At 49.3% G+C, this 18,178-nt stretch overlaps 9 protein-coding genes across 9 annotated transcripts; 4 read left to right on the top strand and 5 right to left on the bottom strand.

Moving 5' to 3' along the window:
- Positions 1-1,692: 1,692 nt before the first annotated feature.
- Positions 1,693-3,069, top strand: M438DRAFT_281317 (uncharacterized protein; the record flags this gene model as incomplete). Its single annotated transcript, XM_029901229.1, has 2 exons — positions 1,693-2,229; positions 2,620-3,069. The coding sequence occupies 2 exons, from the start codon at positions 1,693-1,695 to the stop codon at positions 3,067-3,069; spliced, it is 987 nt and encodes a 328-aa protein (XP_029756723.1).
- Positions 3,070-3,865: 796 nt separating this feature from the next.
- On the top strand, positions 3,866-4,441 carry M438DRAFT_408653 (uncharacterized protein; the record flags this gene model as incomplete). The annotated part of the gene is made up of 1 exon (XM_029909967.1): positions 3,866-4,441. One exon carries the CDS (start codon positions 3,866-3,868, stop codon positions 4,391-4,393), a length of 528 nt encoding a protein of 175 aa, XP_029756724.1. The 3' UTR covers positions 4,394-4,441.
- A 3,255-nt stretch (positions 4,442-7,696) lies between these two features.
- Positions 7,697-9,418, bottom strand: M438DRAFT_281548 (uncharacterized protein; the record flags this gene model as incomplete). The annotated part of the gene is made up of 1 exon (XM_029901248.1): positions 7,697-9,418. One exon carries the CDS (start codon positions 9,416-9,418, stop codon positions 7,697-7,699), a length of 1,722 nt encoding a protein of 573 aa, XP_029756725.1.
- Positions 9,419-9,629: 211 nt separating this feature from the next.
- On the top strand, positions 9,630-10,137 carry M438DRAFT_304111 (uncharacterized protein; the record flags this gene model as incomplete). The annotated part of the gene is made up of 3 exons (XM_029902179.1): positions 9,630-9,693; positions 9,745-10,037; positions 10,087-10,137. The coding sequence occupies 3 exons, from the start codon at positions 9,630-9,632 to the stop codon at positions 10,135-10,137; spliced, it is 408 nt and encodes a 135-aa protein (XP_029756726.1).
- Positions 10,138-10,248: 111 nt separating this feature from the next.
- M438DRAFT_281600 (uncharacterized protein) lies at positions 10,249-11,196 on the bottom strand (the record flags this gene model as incomplete). The annotated part of the gene is made up of 3 exons (XM_029901254.1): positions 10,249-10,466; positions 10,527-10,808; positions 10,923-11,196. 3 exons carry the CDS (start codon positions 11,194-11,196, stop codon positions 10,249-10,251), a joined length of 774 nt encoding a protein of 257 aa, XP_029756727.1.
- Positions 11,197-11,541: 345 nt separating this feature from the next.
- M438DRAFT_304117 (uncharacterized protein) lies at positions 11,542-12,788 on the top strand (the record flags this gene model as incomplete). The annotated part of the gene is made up of 4 exons (XM_029902180.1): positions 11,542-11,961; positions 12,018-12,052; positions 12,103-12,177; positions 12,279-12,788. The coding sequence occupies 4 exons, from the start codon at positions 11,542-11,544 to the stop codon at positions 12,616-12,618; spliced, it is 870 nt and encodes a 289-aa protein (XP_029756728.1). The 3' UTR covers positions 12,619-12,788.
- Positions 12,789-12,963: 175 nt separating this feature from the next.
- M438DRAFT_109372 (uncharacterized protein) lies at positions 12,964-14,185 on the bottom strand. The gene has a single exon (XM_029898681.1). The coding sequence runs from the start codon at positions 13,745-13,747 to the stop codon at positions 13,121-13,123; it is 627 nt and encodes a 208-aa protein (XP_029756729.1). The 5' UTR covers positions 13,748-14,185; the 3' UTR covers positions 12,964-13,120.
- Positions 14,186-14,329: 144 nt separating this feature from the next.
- Positions 14,330-15,387, bottom strand: M438DRAFT_326050 (uncharacterized protein; the record flags this gene model as incomplete). Its single annotated transcript, XM_029903111.1, has 2 exons — positions 14,330-14,865; positions 14,937-15,387. 2 exons carry the CDS (start codon positions 15,385-15,387, stop codon positions 14,624-14,626), a joined length of 693 nt encoding a protein of 230 aa, XP_029756730.1. The 3' UTR covers positions 14,330-14,623.
- Positions 15,388-16,227: 840 nt separating this feature from the next.
- On the bottom strand, positions 16,228-17,220 carry M438DRAFT_358724 (uncharacterized protein; the record flags this gene model as incomplete). The annotated part of the gene is made up of 1 exon (XM_029907284.1): positions 16,228-17,220. The coding sequence occupies one exon, from the start codon at positions 17,218-17,220 to the stop codon at positions 16,228-16,230; it is 993 nt and encodes a 330-aa protein (XP_029756731.1).
- Positions 17,221-18,178: the final 958 nt, after the last annotated feature.

The following is an 18,178-nucleotide window of genomic DNA, read 5'->3' on the forward strand; positions in this document are numbered from 1 at the left end:
GCTCCTCCTCTTTCCTGACAATTGGAGCTGTTGAAAACTGAAAGCCATGAGTCGCCTGATGCCTCTTCTTGATCAAAGCCGTTGAGTCTTCATGGCCATCGAAGCGTCACAGAGAGTGGAGTCTTCCTTTCAAGCTCATCTGCTCCAGAATTCTCTCAGAGCTTCGAAGGAGTCCCATTCGTTCGGTTGGATGACAGTGTGCCAACTTGAGGCATGCATCGAAGGATCATGGGAAGAGGCGAAGAGGTCAACGAGCCAAGAGGTAGGTCGGATGAGGATGGAGAGCCAGCAGTTGTTGGTTGAAGGCAGAAGACTGGGTACCAGATCTTCTGCCTTCCAGTCGGAGCGGTCCACGGAGTAGTCGCCTCGGATTTCAAATCTCGATTCTAGGAGCCATCACTTTGTTGATCTCGACGAGTTGTTGCTCCGAGAGCTTCCAACTCATGCCATTCGCTCGGTGCGACCGAACAAGCCTTCTCGCTGGCACGCTTCCACTTGCGATTTTGAGAAAGCAAGAATCCCGCGGGCCGCGTCAACCTTATGACATAACCCTCCTGCCGTGATGGTGATGGACGACAGCGGGAGGTCGTGCTTGCTGTCAGGGGAAGACTGAACAGAGAAGTTGCCATGTTGATCTCGCTCATGCTTGGCACTGGAGGCTCCGCTCCCTCATCCATCGCTGCAAAATTCATGCAGGAACAAACACATCCACCATCACGAACCACTTCTTTTTTCTCGGTCGTCTTTCCAGCCGGTTTCCGGTTTCTATTTTCCATCTGATCTACGACTCGTTCCTGACCACCCCACAGCAATGCCCCAGCCAAGCAAGCGGGACGGCGGTAGGGCTTTAAGCTTCTTTTCAACATCATTTGTTCATCCTCACTCGACTTTCCGTCATGATACCCACACTCGTACCTGCACGTATCGCCAGAGCACTTTGCTGAACTCGATGTACCACGATCTTCGGCGTCGTTCCTGACCATCTCTGCTCGGCCTTGTCGCCGAATCCCGTGAAACGTGGACAGCGAAAACCTTTGCCGAGCTTCTTACGAGATAGCATCCGTGGGAATGTTGTCCAATCCTCGATCAATTCAGAAAGACTTTGATATTGATTGGAAAGAGCGAGTATGCTGAAGGACGTGTTCATACAGGAACAGTCTTCTTATCTCCGGTGAACCCAATCGAGGAAGCAGATCTTGTGAGTGACTTTCGTCTGTACATGTTCAATCACATTCCCCTCCCTTGCCACTGATGTTGGGACATGCCTTTGAGTCAGGAATCTGCAACCCACATGGACAGCATGAATTGTGGCTGTAGCTTTACCTAAGTAGATGCCCTTGTCAGCCTCCTCCACTTCCTAGCACTCGATCCACCACTGAGGTGCAGCCGAGTGTATGACGTTCAGCTCATCCTCCAGCTTTCAATTCCCGTCCTGGTACACCAGAGTCAACTATGACATCTGCTGGAGAATCATGAATGGCTGGTGGTGATCGTCGATACACCAAGTTGATCATGTTTGCGTCCCACCAGAGATGTGTATAAAGAGGTGATGCTCGACCTCCAAAATCTGCTCTATCATTCACAACCACTTGTCCATTCTTGAGACAACAGAAGGGCTTTCTTAATTCACACTTTTCTTTCGCTTTCTTTTTACCTTCGCTCACAGTACCATTTCGTTGTCGAAAGTCCGAAATGAAGTATACTCTTCAATATTTGGCCCTTGCCTCTGTCGCATCTGCTCGCGTCCTTCACACCAGACAGTCATCATGCTGCTTCGGCATCAACGTCTCTGGTGATGGTGTTGAGGGCGGTTCCCTCGGTCAGATCAGCGATGGTCAGAACCGCTTTGGTCCTGGCCAGTCTGGTGCCTCTTACTGCATCAACAACGGACAGATCACCGACAAGAAGGGCAGAGGATGTGTTATCACTGGCCCTACCGACCAGTTCCAGTGTGACCAGGGCGCATCTCCCACCGAAGGCTTCTCCATCACCTCTTCCGGTCAAGTCGAGTTCAATGGCGATGACCAATTCTATGCCTGCCCCTCTGACGACAATGGCAACTACAACATCTACACAAAGCCTGTCGAGAACATGCCCAAGTGTGTCAAGGTCAGCTTGAGCAGTGCTGACGGAACTTGCGCTGCCCCTTCATCGGCCCCAGCATCTTCTGCCCCTCCCGCTACTACTGCAGTATCTGTTTCTACTGCTACCCAAGCACCTTCCCTCTCCGTCTCAGTCTCTACTGAGCAATGCCAGCCATCGACCGTCGTAAAGACAGTCACCCAGCAGAACAACGTCACTGTGACTCTTCCTCCTGTGACTGAGCAGGTCATTCAGAAGACCACCGTTGAGCAACCGACGACAATTGAGCAGCCCACGACTGTTCAGCAGCGCCCTGTCACCGAGACCAAGTCTGTTCAGCAGCCTCCTGTAACCGAATTCGTTACTGAGCAGGTTACTACCTCGGTCGCTAAACCCACCACCGTTGAGCAGCGTACCACTGTCTCTCAGGGTCCCGTCACTGAGACCAAGGTTTCTTCCGTCCAGCAGCCTTCCGCTACTCCTTCCGGCACCGGAAACTGCCCTCGCGACCTCCCCAACATGGACTCGTACTTGAAGCCTCGCCTGATCATCCCCGTTGATAGCAACAACCCTGACACCGCCTACGGTACTCAGTACAACGCCTACATCGGCAATGGCAACAGCACTATTTTCGATTTCGATATTCCTCAGAGCTACAAGGGCAAGCAGTGCGAGCTCGTCTTCACTTTCCCCACCCAGTCCCAGCTCGAGACCTCTTTCGTCTCCGAGTCTGGCAACGGTGGTGTTGAGTTCAAGCAGCTTAAGGAGGCTGCTGATGAGAAGACCACCTTCAACACCCAGCCTGGCGTCACCAAGAACTTTGGTGAAAAGGGTGTCTCCACCGGTAACGCTTATAGCATCACCACTGGTGACTGTGCTGTCGGCCAAACCATCTCGTATGAGCTTACTGCCACTGGCGATAAGACCATCGAATTCTTCCAAGACTACAACCCCTGCCCGATCGGCTTGTGGGTCATTGCTAACTAATCCAAACAATTGGTGCGGTGTGCAAGTTCACACAAAACATTTGGGTCGGACCAAAATTTCAAAAAATCCGGAATTTGGGAGTATGAAACGTCCCGAACCAACTTATGACTCTCCTTCATACATTTCCCCATGTAAAATTACTTGAATATAGCTTTTAGAGTAGTGTAATATAACCTCACTGTCTCCTATACTCCTTTGACTCCTAGTCTGTTTGAATCCAGCAGTGTGAAAGATACTTGTCCGCGAGAAATTAGGCAGCGTTTCTGGACCCGAATGGAAGGCTCTTACAACGAAGCACTCGCAGATTAGTCATAGTTCCTTCCCCTTTGGTGATACATGAGTTAACGCCAGCGAGTGTACGGAACGAGACACTGAGATCCTCATGAGCGCCTTCCTACTCAAATCCATCATGACTATTATTGTCAAGCAAAAGATAAAATAACAGCATATACACAAAGTCAACATGCTGGGTATTCGTACATGTGAGTGTCTCTTTTGGCAATCCTAAGAGCTGAAGAAAGATTAGTGCAAACCGGAACTGCCTCGTAAATATCGAAACCATCGAATCGCCTTCCAGTCCTTCACTCAGAGTAACGGTGTATTGAACGATCGCAAGCAATACAGAACCCACACGTCTTTCTCAAACTACAATTCCAAACTTGCAACAAAGACGATCCAATGCACGAGCGATTGACGAGCGTGTTGTGACTCCAAAAAAAGACCGCAACGTTTGCTTCCGTTAACAGACTCATCATTCACAATCATGTGTTCCAACCTCTTGCACATAACACTCAAAATGGAAATCAATCAACCAACCAGCATCGAAGATTTCGAAGAAGCCTACATCACCGTAACGCAAATACTCAAAGATCACAAACTCGTCAACAAAGAAACAACCCAAAAAGACATGCAACCCGCAATTGAAGAAGCACAGAAGTTGTTCAAAAACAAACAGACACCGGCACACATTCGTCTAAGAGTTCTCATCTTCCTGTCCGCTACGACTGATGACTGGAACGTCGCTGAAGGATATCGTCTGGATGCTGAGTTCCTTTGCAGCATTCTGCACCGCTTCCCTTCTAGCCATAAGAAGGGAAATCTGGAGCAGATGCTGACAGAATCGCGTGAGAGCCTTGAAGAGCTGAAGGTAGCCCAGGAAGAAGCCAAGCGGCTGGCAGACTTTGCGGAGGTTGACGATTGGATTGAGGAGTTGGTTGAGGTTTGGGATGTCAAGGAGATTGAAGCCGACGAGAGCGTCACACAAACTGTGTCTGCTGTCGACAAGGAAAGAGGCAACGATGAAGAAGATTATGAGATCTTGTGAACTCTCGAGAGGGAAGGAACGAACTTCCTCTCGGATGACCAAGCCCGGAATCTGCTTATACACTGCGACCAGACTGTCAACTTTCGAGATCACCATCCCTTAAACTCGAGAACCACTTCTCCTGATACTACTTGACAACTTCAACACTACTTCACTCGCAAAGTCGAACAAAGTTGGCAACAGTCACTCCGATGGAAAGCAGAAACACATCGTCAGCGTCAATGACTCGATTATCAGGACCGCCAGTATCTCCGCCACCCTCTCAGACAATAGACATGTTCTTGCTTCTTATGCGAGCTATCGCCTCGGTTGTGAATATTCCGTTCTACAGAACTTCGACTGGAAGATCTGCATATCGCAAAAGTGAGTTTCTTTCTTCACGGTCAGAAGAAGTCTATTTGAGCATTATACCTCATCCCAAACGTCAGTTCCTCCGTAGCCAGAAATCAGTGCCACCTCGGTTTCTAATCAAAAGATTTCCAAATCTGTAAGGTGTTTCTAAAGCCGGCGATACCTCACTCTGCACTTACATCTCAATCAAGCTACAAACTCAAAGACTTGTAGTATAATCTCAATATGCAAAATCAACAGTGCACTGTCCATTAAAGCCCACGAACACGAAGAGTTCGATATTACAGTGTGAAACCGTGCAGAATGGATCAGGTAGAATGATAAGAGATGTATCGATGTATCAAGATTGCGGTCTTTTCCCCCTCTCCAGCGATCCATCTCTAGAGATTTTGGTCTTGCAGAAATGCACGATACGTTTCTTTGCCTAGATCTGTTCACAGAGCGGAGCTATCTGATGGCTCTCACTGGCCACGACTCTGGTTTGGAGATTATCGTGTCTTACGGCAGTCAGCTACAGGCACGATAGGACAAATCAGATATCAGAAATGGATGACTGGTTAAAACCACTTGAGTAAGATAAAGACAGACATAAAAATTCTCCCATCAAGTCATGCTATTCGAGGTGCCTCCTCCATTGCCCTAAGCGCAAAGACTGACATTAATCTCGAAGTGCGTGTAACGCTTATTGTCAAATCAGGGTAAGATCGAGCGCCAGTGCTCCATGCTTTCGAGGTAGTGAAAATGGCCCCATGAGTCGGAACGTTTGTAACGAGCTTCCACGCTGTGAAGACTGAGTCCTGTGAAGTGACATCCGAGTTGATCTTCGATGTGGTAGAACAGCTGTTCAATCGTTTTCAGAGTACTGGGGTCGACGATGAGTTTTCGCTTAACATTCAGCTTTGGTATGGCGTAGGGGAAGGACATGTCTTCCGAGAGATAAGACGCGACGGAACGTTCAGCATGATGTTGTTCTTGTGCACTTGTGTCGTTGGCAACCTAGACCAGACTGTATCTTTGAAGACCACATCTCGGCTATGCCAGAGTCAGTTGTGTTCGAAGTAGGCAGTGTACTGACTTACATCATCGTCGCTCGCAGAAGATACGTAGTCGCTGTCAGAAAAGTACATGCTGTCAGGAGGGGTTTCTTCACGACCAGGAGGGTCTTTGTCGCCACCAGGGCCGTCATTGTCGCCATCAGGATCGCCATCGCAAGAAAAGTATTCGTCGTCATCAATTTTAACATCAGGTTCAGGCGTGAGTGGGTACGGGTAGCTGGGACGTCCAGGAGTAGTTTCACGTGAAAGTATCGAGTCATGATCTGGAAGACTGTCGGCCATCTAGGAAGCCAGTCAGTAGTGCTGTGATAGATGACACGCAAGAACAACCCACTTCAATCGAAGGAGACGGATCGGGTTGATGAAATGGGTCTGGCATTCTGAGAGGTCACAGGTATATCGGCGAGAAATCGTTGTGGCTAGTTATGAATGTCTGATGGATATTTTAGTCGTGATTGAAGTTGTGAAGGTGATCAGATGATATTGGGAAGTGCTGAAGCTTCGATGGAGACAAGCAATAGTGTTGGTAAGAGCGAGTGGAATGTGACTGCCGTGGGAAAGTCGAGTAGATATCTGCCGGAAGAGTCGCCCATGAGCCGAGAGCTCTTTCCTTCCAAATGAGTGGTCTAGATGAATCTTGCCCCTGGTTGAAGAGATGAGCCCAGTAGGAGTATGCAGAGTCCCTTCTCGATCCGAATAGACCAAGTAAGGACATCAAGATGTGATTTTGAGATGAAGAGAAGGGGATAGAGTAAGATGTCCAGAGAACGAAATAGTAGACCTTACCCAAGCTCACAGATGTATAGCTGAAGATCAATTTCCTCTCTCTGTTTCCTGCTGAGCTCAATAATTTTCTCTCCTTCCCAATTAACATCAGCACCAAATATCTCCTGTTTCCGTCTCCGTTTCCCCTCTACCCATCTTGTACTCGCCTCCCCATCCCGCACATCTCTAGCTCTTCACTCGACTCACACTTTATGTCCGCCTTTCCCCTTATCCCCACTTCTTCTTCTCAGCCTCTGCTTGCTTCTTTTGCTGTCTCTTCTCCTTGTGCATCTCAGCTACGATTGCTGCTAGATTCTTAGGCTTCTTGGGTGTTTTGTTGCTGCCTTGACCTAGATTTGGGTTGTAGTCGGGGGTATAGCATGTGTTTGCCGCGAAGAACTTCTTTTTGGTCATTGTGAAGGGATGAGGGATATAGATGGGGATAGGTAGAGAGGTGAGTTGAGGAAAAAGGAGTGGAGAGAAAAAAGTGCAAGGGGTACGGGTTGAAATAGTGTTCTGGTGATTTTGGTGGATGTTGACGTTCCTGTTCTTTGGGAAAGTGGTGTGATGGTATGGGAAAGAGAGGGAAGGGCAGGTGGATTATATCGCCTTCTGACAGAACTGCGCACTCAAGATGCACAGGGCGGAGTTGAGAGTTGAGTGAAAGTATCTGAGACAAGAAACAATGAGATTGTGATCGGGATCAGATGTGTTGGAGCCGGGAAACATCCAATACGCAACACTCGAGGATATCGAAAGAACTCGAACCTTACTTCTGAATCTAAGCTAGCAGCAAAGGAAAGGTTTCGACCGAACGCTACATCAGGTAAGCGGAATGAACAAAGGTGTGATAGGCTCGAGCTGTTCGATCCGTCGATGCCATTCTTCTTATGTCTCAAACATCATTGATCAATCAGCGCCGAGAGTTGCATCGACCGCATGCTGACTATATGTATGACTGGGACAGCAAATGAAAGCTGAAGAAGATGTGAGATAAGCTGATAATGATAGCGATGCAAAGACCAGAAACCTGTACAGAAAGGAACATACTGAACAGCACTGAGATGTTGCCACGGCGGTCTCATCTCTCCCTGCCTCTTCATCAAGACGTAGCTTCATGCATCCATCGTGTTTATACAACACGTCTGCTGACCCTTCTGTTCTCCCTCTGCCTCTTTTGCTTCATGACATCCCTCCTCCTCTTCTTCCAAGCCCTATTGCTATCACCCCTGTTCTCCCAGAACCATTTTGCAAACTCCGTCTCCTCTTCTCCCTCTTTACCTTCAACCTCCCTCACACCAAGCGGCTCTTGATTCGCATTCTGCCATCCCTCTTCCTCGTCATACGCCTCTTCTTCGATGTCTTCCTCATCAAAGTGTTTGGCAAATGAGAAGGAGAATTTTCTGCCGATGGCTGCGGTGTCGGGTGTTGGTGCTGCAGAGCGGATATCGCGGGTGCGTGTATAAGGGGTGCTGGGGTAGGTTGGATCGGCCTCGGCGTCGAAGTTCATGTCTACGTCTTCGTCAATGTCGTCGGAGATGCCGAAGGAGAAGGAAGTGTTGATGGGAGCAGGGCGAGGTGTGGTTTCTGTGGCTGGCTTCTTTTTGAAGAGGGCTTCAAGAGGGTGGACTTCGCGGGGTGGGGTGGAAGGTTTGGGTGTGTCGATGTCCATGGTGTCGGGTGCTGAGGATTGGGTCGGTGTGTCTTTTGCTGGTGAAGTGGGAGATTCATCTTCCGAGTCGGATGACGATGCTTCTTCGGGCTCAGAGGCGGGTGTGCTTTCTTGTTGCTCTTCTGGGGCGTGGGCAGCGATTTCCTCGGCGCCCTCTTTAATCTCTTCCTGAATTTCCTCTCTTTCGGCCTCCTTCTCCTCATCGTCCTCGTCATCATCGTCACTGTCATCACTCATGTCACTCTCAGAAGAGACAACCGAGCTCTCATCGCTCGAGTCATCATCTCCCAAAGCCTTTGCGCCAGCAGTGATATCCTTGTGCATAGCAGGTTCCTTGGGTGCAGTGGGCTTGATCTTGATCTCCACAGGCGTGTCCTTCATCTTTGCGATCCTTTCCTCTCTCTTCGGCTTGACGTGGACCTCTTCAACAACATTTCCCTCAGCATCAACCCATCCCTTGCCAGGAACGAAATCAGCCGTCGCAGTTCCCTTGCCCGAGACTTCCGACTTCAGAAATGAAGGTACAGGCTTATTCTTCTCAAACTCGTGGATGATGGTGATGTTCTTTGGTTGTTTCGTCTTCTTGCTCTTCTTTTCCTTGCCCTCGGCCTTTTGCGCCATCATGACGCCTTCGGGCAACTTTTGCTTGAACAGCACTTCCTGCTTGGACGAGTATTTGGACTTTTCTCTCTTCGGCGTCTTGTCCTTCTTATCGGCCTTGTCGCTAGACTTGGATGACTTTTCCTTCTTTTCTTTGTGGTATTTGCCAGGCTCTTCGGTCCACCCGCGCTTTACTTGTCTCTCATCAGGCAGTTCGAAACCGGTAATCTCTTTATCCTTCTTCTTGCTGGACTTCTCCTTCTTTGCCTTTTTGCGCGGTTTCTCCTCTACTTCCTCTGCGGCATCCTCATCCTTGTCGCGTCTCCTCCTCTTCTCCGGCTTCGCTTCCGAGATAGCCATTTTCTGCCCTCGCAATGTGAATCCGTTCAGCTTCTTGCGCAACTTATCCGCGTCCTCTCTAGGCAGTTCTACGAATCCAAAGCCGCGTTCGGGAAAAGTTTGCACCGAGTGGTAGGATACGTTTGTCGCGTTCGGTTGGATGGATTTGGGAATGATGTTTTCGTAGAGAGTCGCGTTGAAGGGGGAGATGTGTAGGCGTATGCGGTCGGGGAGTTCTGCCATTGCTTGTAGGGTGAAGCAGCGGTCAGCAAGTGATAGGCAGGAAAATTGTTTGGCGCGCGTTGGATTTGCGAGGCTATGAAAAGATGCTCCGATTCGTCGACCCCCGCATCATCTTGCTTGGCGGACATGGGCGAGGTGACCCGGTCCGTGGTCTATGATTGATTCGCGATGAGGTCGATTGTTTTGGAAGGAACACAGACGATAGATCGACATGAAGCAACGACTGCAACTCCTCTTCCTCTGGCTGGCCCTGATAGCTCCAGCTCTATGTGCTTGTAGGACTATCCCATCCAATCACTCAGACTTCACTAATCCTCCCTCCCTAGCCGCGACATCTTTCTGCAAATGCACATGCTTTAGCAACAGCACCATTATCCCATTGACAAACATTCCTGGAGAGTCAACAGCAAAGAAGGCAACATGCAACGACTGCAACAGGCAGTTTTGTCTCTCATATAATCTGCCGATATGCAAAGATGCCAAAGACGCCGATGTCTTTACTACTTGCTTCCAAAGAGACTCGACCAAGGATCAGTTGATTGTCTTTACCTTCATCTTTGTTACTTGTGGATTGTTGATCTGGGCTACTGTCAGACCATACGCTGAGACATATCTCGAGGTATGCATATCCTCGAACAACCGCCATGCTCAATGCTGACTTGGAGTAGAAATTCCGCAATCGACACAGCTACAATCCCGTCGCACAGAATGGCAATTGATGGACATGAAAAGAGCTTTGGCGTGATACCCCCGGACTGTACAAGTTTTTGTATTCTTACAAGCGATAATGCGACACTCCCCAATTCATGATATACACATACAAGTCCCCATCACCTCCTCAACAACCAGTTTGTCCAGCTCTTTGACTTTTCCTGTACTGCGAGCACTGAAGCAGCTGCCTCTTTGTCCAGCGGTCCTCCAATCACTGCCTCTGCTCCGACCGTTTGAGGCTTCTGCCACTTGTGTTCCTCGACCTTGTCCTCGACAGCCTTGACGATGCCCAAATCCTTGACCTTCTCTTTCGCGGCAGTTGCGGTATGCTGTACTTCTGATGCAGCAGCGGATGCAGTATCTTGTACATTCGATGCAGCGGCTCTTGCAGCGGCACCCAAGTTTCCTCCCTGTTGTTCTTCCTTTGGTGCTGATGAGAAGATACGGCTGATCATGCCGGGTCTGTTCTTTTGCAATTCGGCGGCCTCGACCTTGGTACGCTCTTGGTTGAGGAGGAGGATTTGGTCTTCGTCGGCGAGGCCTTGGTTGAAGGCTACACGGGCTTCGTTGATCTTGACTTGGTGCTTGGCTTGTTGATCGGCGAGCCATTCATTGCGCTTGCGGCGGTTGTGCATGAGCATGTCTCCGATAGCGAAGGATGCGGTGACTCCAGAGATGACTGTTGAAACAACGTCAGTTATGCTGTTCATGTCCTCGTAACCTCTTTCGTCCCCAATTCTCGCCTCTCCTCTACTTGGACGCGTTCAATACAGGATGTCGGTGTAGCGCATACCGGTCAAGCCTATCAGTGAATAGGCAGTCAATCTGTGTGCTCTATCTGCCCATCTTCTTCCAACTCTAACAACGGAGTCAAATGTCGATTCCTTGCCGGTTCGTGCTCTAGAAGCCGCAGCTCTTAATCTTGCAATCTTCTGTTGAGGTGTTTCTCCGGAAGGTGCAGCATGACCCATCTGTACGGGACTGGGAGTGAACTGTCCCTGAGGTTTGGCGCTGGCATATGGAGTGGTTGCTGTGAAGCGGGTGGCATCCGATGCTGATCGCGCCATGATTGATTTGTGAGGGTTTTATGATTTGCTTGATTCGACAATGATCGTTATCCAGTACAAAGGTCTCAGTGTGTAATTGTCGAATATGTCAAGAGACGTGGAAGCAATTGTTGGAAAGTCGATGGCAGCAACGGTTCAAAACTTCAATGATGTCGAGAAATCGCAACTTCTTCCATGATCATGGCTTCTTGGCGCGTCCTTCGGCTCGTGTCTTCCGCGTCAACAAGTCAGCCCTGACGCTAACCTTTTTGGTCAGCATCGCTCTTTCCCGCTTTTAACTCCAAGGAATAGTTATTCCACTGAAGTTGCGAACAGTATCATCATTGGGAAAGCAAGATAGACAATATGGCAGATCCGACAGTCCCCCCCGATCTCGCCTCGATCCTGGCCACTCTCGCACAATTCGCTCCTCAGCAACAAGAGCAACAACAAGCACCACCTCCAGCAGCCACAACTCCAACCATTACGGATCCTAGACTACAAAGACGCCAGCAGCAAGACGCCCAATCATCATTCCAGCCTTCTTATGAAAAACACCCCAAACAAGTCGACCATTCTTCAAGTTCTTATAATCCCCAAGCTGCTGTCTTCCAACCTGTAAAACCACAAGGAAGATCAACACCCCAGCCACCAAGGATATCTACACCTCAACAAGAGCAGCAGACAATTATCGACCCAGCAACGATTACCGAATGGTCTGCCGGCCTTAGATGTGTCACCAAGATCGCTGCGCAGAATCCCATGTTCGCAGACAAAATTCGAGGGGTGAGTTTAATCCAATTGACTTCTTTCCGAAACAGATCTGACGATCGAGAATGTAGTTGATTAAAGATCAAAGAAGTAACGAGATGGCATGGTGAGATTCTCATAAGCGTGATTTAAGTTTTGGAACTAACCACATGATAGGTATCAGAACAGACAAACAGTCAAGCAGATGCAAGCAAAGAGATCTGCTAGTGCGAACGAGCTTCAAAACATCCTGTAAGCATCCTATTCTCTCTATCAAGCACCCCCCTCCTCAAACGCCGTCAATTTCCTCATTCCCGATTTATTCCTCGCTTACCCTGACTAAAAACTCACAGCAAATCTGTCGGAGGCACAGGCATCAACACACCACAAACAGCAGAAGAAAAAGCCGCCGAACTTGCCGCATTCGATCAAAAACTATACAAAGCACAATTGGCCATGAACGAATCCATGTCACAAGTCTTGAAACACCTAGGCGTGCCTTTCTTCGGCACTCACGCAGCGTTGATCCTGCCAGACCATGATGGTAATGGAGATCAGAATGAGAAGAAAGATGAACAGATTGTGGATGCTCAGGGAGAAAGGCCAAAATGGTCACCACGTGTTACGGCCAAGGAATTGATGGAGTTGAAGAGGAAGATGGTTGGGTACTTGGAAGATATGTACAAGACTTGATGAGTGATATCCTTGACCTGAAAAGAGTTGGAAGACCGATTGAGTGGAAAGAAGAAGCATTGCTCTGGTGGATCCGGAGAGAAGTATAACGAAGATTATGGCTACAACTTTGCATTGATAGAAGATTGATAAGATGGACGAAAATTGACGCCTCATCCTGTGATCTCCTCTCCAGTCTTTCCTCGTCGTTCTAGACTTTTCAGACCTCTGAACTTAAGAGTCGTGTTGAAGAAACTGACGCCCTTGTTAGCCTTCGCAGCTCCGCATCACATGCTCTTCTCATTCACAACACACTACGATTTGTACGGAACATTGAGCTTGAAGAATTTGAAAATTGATTGAAGAGCCTCCGTTGCATTAGACCTGACTTCTTTGTTTATTAGTGGCCTTAGGAGAGATCTGAGAGGAAGGTTGAACTGATCAATTGGAAACTCGTAACAATCACATCTCCGATGCCTTCATCATCCCTCTATCCACCTCACAATCTCCCATTTCAATCTTTCTAATCCAACCACCCATCGAACCCCCCTTCCTCCCCAAACCTCCTATACCTACTTCCCCCCTGTTCCTCTTCCTTTCTATTCATATCCCCATTCTCCAAATCATCCCTCCAAACCTCTTCCCTCACACCCCTCTCCTCTCCGAAAACACTCTCCCCCACCGTCTTCAAAGCCCCCTCCACAACCCCACTCGCATAATCAAAAACTTGCGATAACCTCTTCGTGCTCAACAGACTTTCACGGCGTGGGGAAAATGTGGGAGGGGTGTAGGTGTTTCGTCTGGCCTCCCTGATCTCGGTTCCAGTTTCTGAGGTCGTGGTTCGCTCGAGACGGGGCCGTTTTGTGGATAGAGGGGAGAAGGGAGGGGAGGGTGGAGAGCGGGTTGCGGAAGCCGTGGCGAAGAAAGAGGCAGTCGTGGGTGAAATTTGTGAAGATGTTGGGGATGCTGGTATATTGTTGTTACTGTCGTAGGCTGTAGAGTTTGCTGTCGAGGTTTCAGGAGAAGAAGGGTGTAGGGACGACTTGGGTTTGTGTTGCTGTTGGGTAGGAGGGCCGGATGATATTATTTGGTTGTTCGTGGGACAGATGAAGATGGGGAGGCCCATTGTTTCTTTTGCTAAGCTATCCATATCTTGGCTTGATGTACTCGAGACCTCTGAGAACGGTGTTTCGGCTCCTGTTGTCGTCGAAGGTTTGGAAGGGCTATGGATATTGTGCGATCGAAGCGATTGTTGTGTACACTTGATGACCCCTTTTGGTGCTCGATCCGATGCTCTGTGGAAAGAAGAAGCAAATGTGAGAGAGAGAGAGTAAGATGCACCAGTAACTTGTTTTAGGTCAGTATAGAGAAGGTGCTGTACAGCAGTATCGATAAAAAGCGGGCGATTGTGTAAGAGAGAAAACGGGAAGATTTGTCACAGATCTGCTTCAAGTACCTTCTTGTCTTATTGTCAATGTACACCATTTCCGGTATGCACGATGGCGATATGCGGTTTGCCATAAAGCACAAAGGAACAACGATATTCGAAGGTGGTTACAAAGAAACCCCATACCTTGGATCTCGAAAGAAGTAGCCGCTTAGAGATACCCGGTATTGAAACAAAGAAATCATCACCCACATGATCTAAGAAAGCGAATGCTTGTAGGTCAACAAAACCAGATTGACTCAAAAAGTGAGTGAACTGCTCAATCAATCTATACAGTCAGTGAAAAATTCCAACCTCTCATCCCAATGACGGAAACTGGACCAATGGAAGTACTCGGAGGACCAGAATCCCTAGCGTAGTGTGGCTGATGTGGAGACCTGCCTTACTCAGATTACTGCACCCAATTCTTCTTTTCTTGTCCCAGGGAGCCAACCAAGACTCGCGAGACTTTTCACAACGAGCGCGTTCTAGTCCGAGAGAAGATGAAAGGGGTATCAAGAACAATCCATTTTAGTATAATACACACCCCATGCATGCCCACCCTGTCTTTTGTACATGTTTCGGTCCCACTCTTCAAATCTAGCCCATTGCCTTCAAGAAGTTGGCCTCCTTGATCTTGGCACGTCTGTTCTTGCGCATGGACTTTGTGAGGGCATCTCTGGCTTCCATGGCTGCAATTGCACCTTGCAAACTGCCATCTCCAGAAGGTAGATCGATCGTTTGCTCGTGCAGAGGAATCTTTGGTGCCAGGGCTTCGGGGTTCATGAGTTGTTGTTTGCGGAGAGCCTTTGCGGCGACACGACGTTGTTTCTTCGATTTGGCTGTACACTGATTGTTAGCATGGTTATTCAAAGCATCTCTGAGCGACGAGATCGGTGGGGTGGAAACATACAGAACAAATCTCCCTCAACAGCACCCGCATCAGCGGCACCAGCACCTTCTCCACCCTTCTTCTTCAGAATCCCCCACAGCCAACTCGGATATTCAGAGTCCTCGAGCGCTACAGGATCGTTCTTTCCCTTCAAAAAGTTCAATCCTTTCAGTGGCGTGCCGGCAGTGACTGAGCTCTTTACTGTGGGTGCTTGCTTCTCGGCACTCGGTGCTTGCAACTCCGCAGCTGAAGGTGAAGGTGTCAAGGGTGTGGAGAAAGGTTGTGCGGCGCCGGTTGATGTTGCGGCGGAAGGTGTGTGCGAGGACGAGTTAGGGTTGCCCTGTCGCGGTGCGCTTTGAGCTGCATTAGGAGAGGCGGTGGCTCTGAATGGTGTTGAGGTTGTGATGGCCCGGCGGATGGGAAGAGCGACTGGGCGCTGGACTGCCGTCCGTAGGCATCGGTTGCAAATCATTGTTGGTGTGTGGTGTAATTGAAAGGCCTAGGCTAGATTCTATTGCTTCGATCGCGGACAAAGATTCGTTGCGACGGAGGTCTGATGCCAAGAATTTCCGCTTTCCGTTTTCGGTCTTTGTTCGGTTGCGCTTTCCATCATGGTCCTTTTGTTTGACCTTGGTCTATCCTTGCATCCTCATAAAAGTTTGATTGACATACTTTTACAAGAGAAAGACAGTCATAAAGTGACTAAAGAAGGAAACATCTGGGTGGGGACTGTCTTGATCTAAGTATATATTCCATGTTTGGGCCATAACCATGAGTTGAATCGAGTCAATGGTATGGGGCAGTCAGGATACCATGGTGCTTACAATCATTGCCAAAATCATCGTGTTGAATCACGCTTTGCCAAAAAGCTCCACATGTTCTCTGTTATGCTCATTGACTCGAAGTCCAGGGAAGAATTGTAAGTTTGTCTTCAAGGGCCACCCATCAAACCTCAACCTGAGATTAAGTCTGATAGCATGGAATATTCAAGCAAAACCTCTGTCAGCAGAGTGTGTTGATATGACGTTCCAGCTCTCAGCAGTCACAAGACACTCAATACAGATTCAAAGAACAAAATGGCATGTCAGCCAGGGGTATATTCAGTTATTGAAGGAGTGAAAAAGACAAGGAAAGAATATGGTATAAGAACGAAGCAGAAACACCCCCCTGTGCAAGTGCTGTGCAAAATGAACACCCGTCGTTCAGTCGTAATGTAAAAGTGGCCCTTCTCTCGCCGAAGAATCGAATTAGTCGTCAAACCAAGTAACCGGACGCCGGCTTATCGTAACTCGTGCTGCGTGTCAACGTGGTATTAACCCTCGTCGATACCATCTTCTTCAGACGTCATGCTTCTAGCGTTTGACTGTGTGCGTGACTTTTTCGACGGCGACGATTGCCTGTCTCCAGACTTGCGCTTAGTTCCGTTGGTTGGTTGCGGCATCTCAACGCCACCATTCTTTGCAGCTTCCGCATCAAGAGCGGCGACTTCTTCAGCGGTGAGGAACCGTCCTCCGGGTCCTCGCGGTCTACGCATAGCATGATTGTGGCGGGATTCATGCAAGTACGGCTTCCTGCCCTTACTAGTCAGCCGTAGCTGTTCCTCAAGTTTCTGTCTCGCCAGTCGTCTCTTAAGAATTCGGTGAAACTGCTTTGCATTGACATATAGAGGATCTCCTTCAGCACCACCAGCCGGAGCTTCAGGTGATGAATGCTGCTGGACCGGTTGCTGAACCATTGGTGGTGCTACTGAAGCACGTCTTTGCTGCTGCATGACAGGCTGAGGAGGTTGAACCGCCTGACTCATGCGACGTGCGACCATTTGTTGCGGGATGGATTGAGCTGTGGGCATGACCATCTGGCCAGCCATACTAGTGTTGACACCCATGTGGCTTTGTGATGGTGATCTTGGTGTTTGTCTTTGCTCACTCTTGACTGATTGGCCCATGCGTGGTGATTGTCTCGGGTCTTGTGCTAGAGGTTGCATAGCCTCTGACATGTAGTTGTAATTTCCTGAAGCGGCAGCGGTGGCCATGGCGGCGGCTTGGGTGGGAGACATTTGATTTGAGCCCATGTAGTGTTGCATGCTTGGTACTGGGTAGGCTTGTTGTTGGTACATGGGCATGACTTGATGGCCGACATTTGAACCTGGTTGTTGGCCGTAGGCATGGCTCTGCTGTGACATTATAGGCGAGACTTGATTTTGCTGGGTGGGAGAGGTGACTGGTGGTCCTGGTTGGCCGTTGTGGGTCGGCGCATACGCATTGTGAGGATGCGCATGCGGTTGCTGGTAGGTTGTGTAGTCCATGGCGACGATGAGTTTGCTGGATTGTAAAGTTTGTGGATATGGTTGACGATGCGCAATGATTCGGTCAGGGTTGGTGAGTAGATGCGAACTTGTTGGTCGAATGGCGGAGGATTGATGATTCGAGCGAGACTTGACTAAGTGGTAGCTGTCTCTTGGTTTGTCGCACAATGTGTATGTTATACAAAGCTTGGGCGGTGAGGTCTGTAAATGGATGATGATGTTCCGGTCGCATTCAAGAGTCGAGCTTCCAGAATCCGGGGCGATCAAGAGTCGATGGAGCTGAGGTTGAAGCTTCGTCTCGACGCGTCTTTTGCGACGCGATGGCTAATCGGGGATGGGATTGGCAGAAACAAGACGAAGAAGCAGCTGCGGTCGACCAAACAGAACGCGAGGGTGGAGCGGATCTAATCACGGCCGGGGCGTTAGCAGGGAAGGAACATGGGACGTCTTTCAAGTGCGGGCGGAGAGGGCGGCGTGGCTGTGGACTGCGGCCTGCGGTGCGCGCCGTGTCGCAAGGCGATGCGTTGGCAAGCCCATGCAAGCCCGACTCCGACTGCACCTGCACTTGCTGCCCTTCAATTCATCTGCCTTACCTGAATTGCTTATGTCGGTTAACGAGATTGCGATGAGACGAGTGTGACCTCTTGCGCTGGCGCAAACGCGTCCACTTGAGCTGTATGGCTGCTGCCGATGATGCGCTTTGGCTTGCTTCTACATGGTCCTGTTAGCATGCGCGTTGCGGACATTTCGTCGACGGCTTTGAACGTGGACGATCAGCGCAGACCGACCTTTATCGTAGCACTGCAGGTACGCACGCGCAGAGAAGGTGTATGCTTTCACGACAACCTATCAAGCTGTTTCGCCGAGGCTTCGACGCGACTCAACTTCGAAGCAAGCTCCAGATACCGTCGAATCACGGCGGCTAAAGGCGTGAGGCAAGGCGATTGGTTGATGGTAC

The sequence above is a fragment of the Aureobasidium pullulans genome (genome assembly GCF_000721785.1).
Source record: "Aureobasidium pullulans EXF-150 unplaced genomic scaffold scaffold_24, whole genome shotgun sequence".
Classification (NCBI taxonomy): domain Eukaryota; kingdom Fungi; phylum Ascomycota; class Dothideomycetes; order Dothideales; family Saccotheciaceae; genus Aureobasidium; species Aureobasidium pullulans.

Bases quoted from the DNA above. Each gene is read 5' to 3' on its own strand.
- M438DRAFT_109372 (XM_029898681.1), bottom strand. From the start codon at position 13,747: ATGGATAGCTTAGCAAAAGAAACAATGGGCCTCCCCATCTTCATCTGT.